This window comes from Nematolebias whitei, chromosome 1 (genome assembly GCF_014905685.2).
Source record: "Nematolebias whitei isolate Nwh7 chromosome 1, NemWhi1, whole genome shotgun sequence".
NCBI classification, from domain to species: domain Eukaryota; kingdom Metazoa; phylum Chordata; class Actinopteri; order Cyprinodontiformes; family Rivulidae; genus Nematolebias; species Nematolebias whitei.
Window position 1 is genome coordinate 23,285,058 of NC_056498.1, and position 7,202 is coordinate 23,292,259.

At 43.5% G+C, this 7,202-nt stretch overlaps 1 protein-coding gene across 1 annotated transcript in view; it reads left to right on the forward strand.

The window, feature by feature from the left end:
- acin1b (apoptotic chromatin condensation inducer 1b) overlaps positions 1 to 7,202 on the forward strand; it is a 41,286-nt gene that overhangs the window by 24,569 nt on the left and 9,515 nt on the right. Inside the window, exons 9-11 of the mRNA XM_037675803.1 lie at positions 953 to 1,098; positions 1,505 to 1,651; positions 6,135 to 6,312. Of these exons, the coding sequence (XP_037531731.1) occupies positions 953 to 1,098; positions 1,505 to 1,651; positions 6,135 to 6,312 (471 nt within the window). The remainder of the gene's footprint in view (positions 1 to 952; positions 1,099 to 1,504; positions 1,652 to 6,134; positions 6,313 to 7,202) is intronic.

The window sequence follows — 7,202 nt, forward strand, 5'->3', positions numbered from 1 at the left end:
TTGTACAGATGGATGAATGGTTGGACAGAGTATGGATAGTTGGACAGATGAATAGATGGATGGTTGGACAGTGGATGGATGGATATGTTGCATGGATAGATATGTTGTTTGGAGAGATAGTTTTCCCTTTTTTATTTGTATCATAATTCACAGGTCGTTTGAATAAAATTGAGTTTATTTATTTGGTGCCAACTTGCCAAGTCACAACACGAGTTATCTCAGGGCACTGAACAGAAACAATCGTTCAGCGGCTTAACTAAAATATGCAACAGTCATCTGTCTTTCAGGTACAAAGACTGGATGGATATTTAAAATTTTTATTTACAATCCTATTTCTAAAGAAAAAAACTAAAAACCGTCAGGATGTCCAGAAACCTCTTGATCAAGGTTACCTGAGAAAAGCCAGGCTCCTCAAAAGCACATTTTTTTAGAAGCTGATTGTCTCAAGACGTTTGCAGACGACATTGTTCAACACTCTGTAGGACACTTGCTAGCTTGATAGAAACGTTTTGATGAAGAACATTTTGCTCCAACGTAGTTGATTGTTTCTGCAGATTCTTATACGACAAATAAAAGTGTAAACTGAGTCTAAAGACTGAAACTACCGGCAGTGATGAATCATGAAACAAACTGGAGAAGGTTCTGACTGCATGTAACATCACAGGTTTTACTGCTGCACGCTGTCATGTTTAGAGTATTTCTCGTGTTCATAACATTGTAGCTGCTAACACTAACTGCAGCAAATATGTAGCACATACAGTATTTTCATAAACTACCTGACATAAATAAATAAAACCATTACTCGTTAATAGCTGCCAATCGTTATTTGAGTCAACGCAGGCGTTTCTGCTCTTTGGGTACGGGTGGCTTGCCTGTTGAGTTCTGCTCACTAGAGTAAAATCTCCAGTGTTCTTGGTGATAAATTACCAGTACAATGTCCTTACACCCACAGGCAGCAAGGCTTCTCCAGCCAGAACAGATGGAGCGGCAGCAGAGCCCGACACTGGAAATGCAGGAGGGAGGAAGAGGCGATGGGGCTCCAGCACAGCAGTTACTGTTAAGAAACCATCGATCAGCATCACCACAGACTCACTGAAGGTACTGGCATCTGATGGGGAGAGGGGTTAAGGTTTCTACAAGATCTGACATAATTCACAAATTTTTTGCTGGCGTTTAATGTTTTATAAAAAAAAATTAAGGAAGCGGGTTGGTACTTTTTATTTATAGTGTTCCTTTTTTTTTAGAGGAAACGACCATGAGCATGTATAAAAAGCTGTTTATAATTAAGACCCTTTATATATGACATATTAATTTAAATATTTACAAAGTAATTACTCGTTAAATTGTAGGGTAAAGCTAAGACAGAACTGTTGAATATGTAAAAAATAGAACATAAAACTACCGTAATCTTTTTTTTTTTTCAGCTTAAAATGTTTCAAAAACTAACTAATGTTGTTTTTGTTTTTTTTCCCTCCATCTTCTCCTTTTTGCCTCTGCCCTTCAGTCTTTGATTCCTGACATTAAAGTGAACCAGGAGGAGGTTGTGGACATTCACCCTGAGGAGCTGTATTTGTCTGGAGACGAGGAGAACCTGGACACCAGTCGGGGCGACCCAGACAAAGGCCTCAAGATCCGACGCACCGTCACGCAGGTGAGGGAAGCACGGCGATGCTGAGCATTGAAGTCTTTAGTTTAAATCTCTTTTGGAAAATAAGAAACGCGTAGTGAGGGTTTGCTGGGAACACCTGGCAGATGAACCCATCAGAAAGAACTTCAATTTGCACCACCAGGAGAGATTTAACCACATCCTAGCTGAGGTGGGGGACATTGAGTTCGAGTGGGCCATGTTCTGCACCTCAATTATTGAAGTGGCTGCCTTGAGCTGTGGCCGCAATGTTGTCTGTGCTTCTCGCGGTGGCCATCCTCGAACATGGTGGTGGACACCCTGGGTTAGGGAGGCTGACGTGCTGAAAGAGTCTTGTCGGTCTTTGTTGGCTGGTGGGACTCCAGAGGCAGCTGAGGAGTACCGGAGGGCCAAACTGTCCACAGCCTTGGCTTTTACTGAGGCAAAAGCTCTGATGTGGGAGGAGTTCAGAGAGGCCTCGGATGAAGACTCTCGGTTGGCTCTGAGAAGATTCTGGCAAACCATCAGGCGGCTGAGGAGGGAAAATCAGCACTTTACTAACACTGTGTTCAGTGAAGGTGGGGTGATGTTGACCTCAACCAGTGATGTCGTCAGGCGGTGGAAGGAATACTTTTCGGACTTTCTCAATCCCACCAGCACGTCTTCCATGGAGGAAGCTGAGTCTGGGGACTTTGAGGTTGGTCTGTCCATAACCGTGGCTGAGGTCGCCGAGGTAGTTAAAAAGCTCCGAGGTGGCAGGGCTCCGGGGGTGGATGAGATTCACCCTGATTTCCTTAAGGCTCTGGATGTTGTGGGGCTGTCTTGGTTGATGGCCTTTTCAACATCACGTGGACGGGGGCACTGCCACTGGATTAGCAGACTGAGGTGGTGGTTCTCCTTTCCAAAAACGGGTTCTGGAGGGTATGTTCCAATTATAGGGGCATCACTCTTCTTAGCCTCCTTGGTAAGGTCTATTCAGGGGTACTGGAGAAGCGAGTCCGATCGTTGGTCGAACCTCAGATCCAGGAGGAACAATGCAGATTCCATCCTGATTGTGGAACACTGGACCAGCTCTTTACCCTCACTAGGGTCCTCGAGGGGTCATGGGAGTTTGCCCATCCTATCTACATGTGTTTTGTGGACTTGGAGAAGGTGTTTGACTGTGTTCCTCTGAGTACACTGTGGAGGGTGCTTTGTGAGTATGGGATTGGGGACCCATTGTTACGGGTTGTTCAGTCTTTATACAAGCAGTGCGAGAGTTTGGTTCACATTGCCGGCAATAAGTCGGACCCCTTCAGGGTGGGAGTTGGACTCTGCCAGGGCTGCCCGTTGTCACAGATTCTGTTCATAACTTTTATGGACAGAATTTCTCGTAGCAGCCAGGGGGCGGGGGGATTTTGGTTTGGTGGCCTCAGGATTCCACCTCTGCTCTTTGCAGATGATGTGGTCTTGTTGGCGTCATCGTGCCGTGATCTTCAGCTCTCACTGGAGCGGTTCGCAGCAGAGTGTGAAGCGGCTGAGATGAGAATCAGCACCTCCAAATCTGAGGCCATGGTCCTCAGTCGGAAAAAGGTGGATTGCTCTCTTCAAGTCGAGGTTCTGCCTCAAGTGGAGGAGTTCAAGTATCTCAGGGTTTTGTTCACGAGTGAGGGAAGAATGGAGTTTGAGATTGACAGACGGATTGGTGCAGCAGCTGCAGTATTGCGGACTCTGTGCCGGTCCGTTGTGGTGAAGAGAGAGCTGAGCTGTAAGGCAAAGCTCTCTCTTTACCAGTCCGTCTACGTTCCTACTAAGGGTTGAAAAGACTAGTTGACTAGTCGATTCTAGGACATCTCGCAAGTTTTTAAATTTCACATCGAGTAGTCGCAGTCTGTGATTGTGTCATGTGATCAGCGCCGGGCCGCTGGCTACAAACAAATTCTTCCAAGCAGATGGAAGGTCAGGAGCAGGCCAAGTCTTGCCAAACGGGTAGAAATTCATCAATAGTGTGGAAGTATTTCATTGAAGATGACTCTTCTGGTTCAACCGCCTGTGGTGGATTCCACCACCACCCGCCCCACTGTTTTTATTTTATTTAATCCACTGTGGGATCCCACCAACACCTGCCCCACTGTTTTTAGTTTTAGTTTATTTAATCCACTAAATAAAATAAAAACGGGGGCGCACGACACGCCGGTGAATAGTTTTTATTTTTACCATAATTGCCGGTGTAAAGCCGCTACTTTTTTTTCACACATTGTAGCCCGTGGTTTATATGCAGGAGCATCCTATGTTTTTTTTTTGTTTTGTTTTTTTTAAATAATTTTCTCAATTTAATATTTTATTTTCAAAGACTTCCTGCTGTCTCTCAGTAGTTTCCTGCCACTGACTAACATTTTCCTTTGACAGATCTGGGCACTCTCCCAGCACCCCGCCCCTCATGGGGGCAGGCGTTTGCGACACAGAGAGAGTGCCCTCAGGTAATCAGATGTACAGTCTTTTGCTCACGGTTTTAAATATCCTACCATAACTCCACCCACTCTGTCATCATGTGACCAGAAGTCTAACCTGAATGACCAACGAGGTACTCTCGAGGACCATCCCCCAAGATAGACGTGAATTAATTTCTTAAGATCGTTCCCGTGTCGTTTATCGTATTTTGCGCTTGGTGCACAGACCTGTTCATTTGTTCAGCGATGATGGAAAATGTACGGAGAATTTCTTATGACGCAGCTTTCACGTTAAAAGCTATCAGCTGTCGAAGGAGGAAACAGAGCTGCAGCCCGTAAGCTGTATTAACGTGTGTCAGTGGTCAGGATTGGAGACGCAAAAGCAGTCAAGTCTGGTAAATGTTTTAATAAAAGTTTAAAAATTATTTCTGTGTGACATTTTTTGTGTGTTAGTAAATATGTATTTATATACCGGGATCTCATTTTAAAGTCACATCTGAACACGAAGCGGAGAGCCCCCCCCCCCCCCCCCCCACACACACACACACACACACTTACTTCCCTTTCAGTCATGAGAGCTCATTTCTACTAATATACCTGAGAATTTGTCAGGTATATTTTTAAAGCAGTCAGTCAAGACTGATACATGTGTAAATAAAAGTTTTAAAAAAAATCTTTCTGTGTACGGTAAATACGTGTTTAAATACCAGTATCTCATTTAAGCTTAAACGGGCATTAAACAGAACAGAGGAGACAACGGGAAGGAGGGAGCTGTTCTTCCTCATATGAGCAGTGCTGAGCAGAAATCAAGTTGAATTTATTTAGAAAGTACATTTAAAAACAGCAGTTGTTAACAAAAGTGTTTACCAATAAAAATCAATTATACTAGTTTAACGAATATTTACCGCATTTTGCGGTACTATTTGACTGTCACATGACCTCGATTTGATTTCTTGGTAATATTTACTGGTAAATAATTTTTAAATAATTTCAGTCATGTAGGAGTTTGGCACTGTTCTGTCCAGTGATTATGCTTACACAGTTGTGTTCATTTTGAAGGTGTAATGGTTGTAACCATGAGTCAGACAGAAGCTTCATGATGATCTTGCAGTCTGAGCGTGAATTCTGTGAAACGCCATCTGCTGGCTGATTCTTGTACTACAACAAGAACGCTGCATACAGCTGGAGCAGACTGGGGGGCACAGATCCAGACCATGCGGTGGATGCCTGCAGCTAAATAATTGGAGCGTCTTATTTATATACAAAATTATGATTTATATTTTATAAGTGCGGCTTAGAGACAGGTATGTTCTAAAGCCCAACAATTATGGCAATCCACTAAATGAAATGTAAAAAACGGGAGCACCACCACCGCGATGGTTATTTTATTTAGTGCATTAAATAAAATAAAACTAACTTTTGCAGCTGAAGAATAGTTTTAATTTTCCTGCGACATTTGCAGTATGATAAGTGTGATTTTTTTGTAAATAATAAATTACTTTTTTTGTGTGTGTGAATAGCGTCTTGAGTTCCTATAACGTTGCATCGACTAGTCGACTTTGAAAAATAAGTAGTTGTTCAACCCCTAGTTCTTACCCTCACCTGTGGTCACAAATTCTGGGTAGTGACCGAAAGAATGAGAAAGTGAATACAGGCGGTTGAAAGGAGTTTCCTCCACAGGGTAGCTGGACTGTCCCTTAGAGACAGGGTGAGAAGTTCAGTTATCCAGGAGAGACTCTGAGTGGAACCGCTGCTCCTCCACATTGAGAGAAGCCAGTTGAGGTGGTTCGGGCATCTGGTAAGGATGCTCCCTCGACGCCTCTCTAGGGAGGTGCTTCGTGCATGTCTGACTGGGAGGAGACCCCGGGGAAGACACAGGACACGCTGGAGAGACTGTCTCTCGGTTGGCCTGGAAACGCCTTGGGGTCCCCCCAGAAGAGGTGGCTGTGGAAAGAGATGTCTGGGCCTCCCTGCTCAAGCTGCTGCCCCCGAGACCCGACTTCGGAACAAGCAGAAGATGATGGATGGATCATGTGTACCAATGTTAACAGAAAGAAAAGTAAAATTGAGTTTGTGTCCAGGTTGTTCCAAGTGACAGCCAGGAAAACGGGCAAACAAACGAAGAAGAAGAAGACGTGGAGAAAGCTGAGAAAGAAACGCCACACAGGACTCCACCAAAAGACAATCGGAGGAGCAGTCTTTCAGATGAACCCCCAGAACCGCAGATATCTGTGAACCTGGATGGAGAGACAAAGAAAGGTAAACTTCTTTACGAAGAACTTAATGGGTTTTTAATTCCTGCCTATGATTCTGTTCAACATAAAGCTGCGTGATTCCTTTCTGATCCTTGAAGTCTGACTTGCTTAAAAACTGAATGAAACCACTCTTGTTCTGGTATAAATTAGTTCTTTGTTTCTGTATCTTCTCAAGTCACGTTTGCACAGAAAGAAAAAAGCTGAATAAAGTTTATGTATTTTTTTAAAGGTATTCTACTAAAAATGGTTAATTAATAATTATATCATCAGTAATGTCATAAATTTTAAGCTTTTAATCCAAATCTGCAGTCTGAATAAATTAATGTGCCATTTTAGTCTGAAAGGGATATTTTGCAAAGCTTTGATTTTTATATCAAATATCAGAAATGTGCAACATGAGCTGTAAGTTTTCTATTTACACGGACACTCGGGGGAATCGTAGTTGTGTTTTTTGTTTTTTTTTAGAATGTTAGCGAACACATCCGCGTTGACGACGGATTTTGTGTTTACAAACATCTGCAAAAATCTCCGGCCCCCCGAATCTGCTGTAGTTCTTATGCCGGGTCGTTAGTTGGCGCTGTGCATTTTGTACGTTCATCTAACGCGCATGCGTGCTGCCTCGAAACACCCACCCCCCCCTTTTTTTTTTTTTTTTTCCTCTCGGACCCTGTAGTAAGGTCCGTTCTATGTCATATAAGCTTCGCCCTTTAAGGCCTTCGCTTTAGTGGGTTTATCCCGTTATGCAGAGCATAAGCACTGAAAAAAAATTAGTCCACGCCCACCTGCTGTGTGGGCCCTACCCGGTCCGTATAAATTACGTTAAGAGCGGGAAATCGGCTCCCATTTTTTCTTCAGCGAGCTAATATAGCACTGTCAGAAGAACAAAGAAGATAA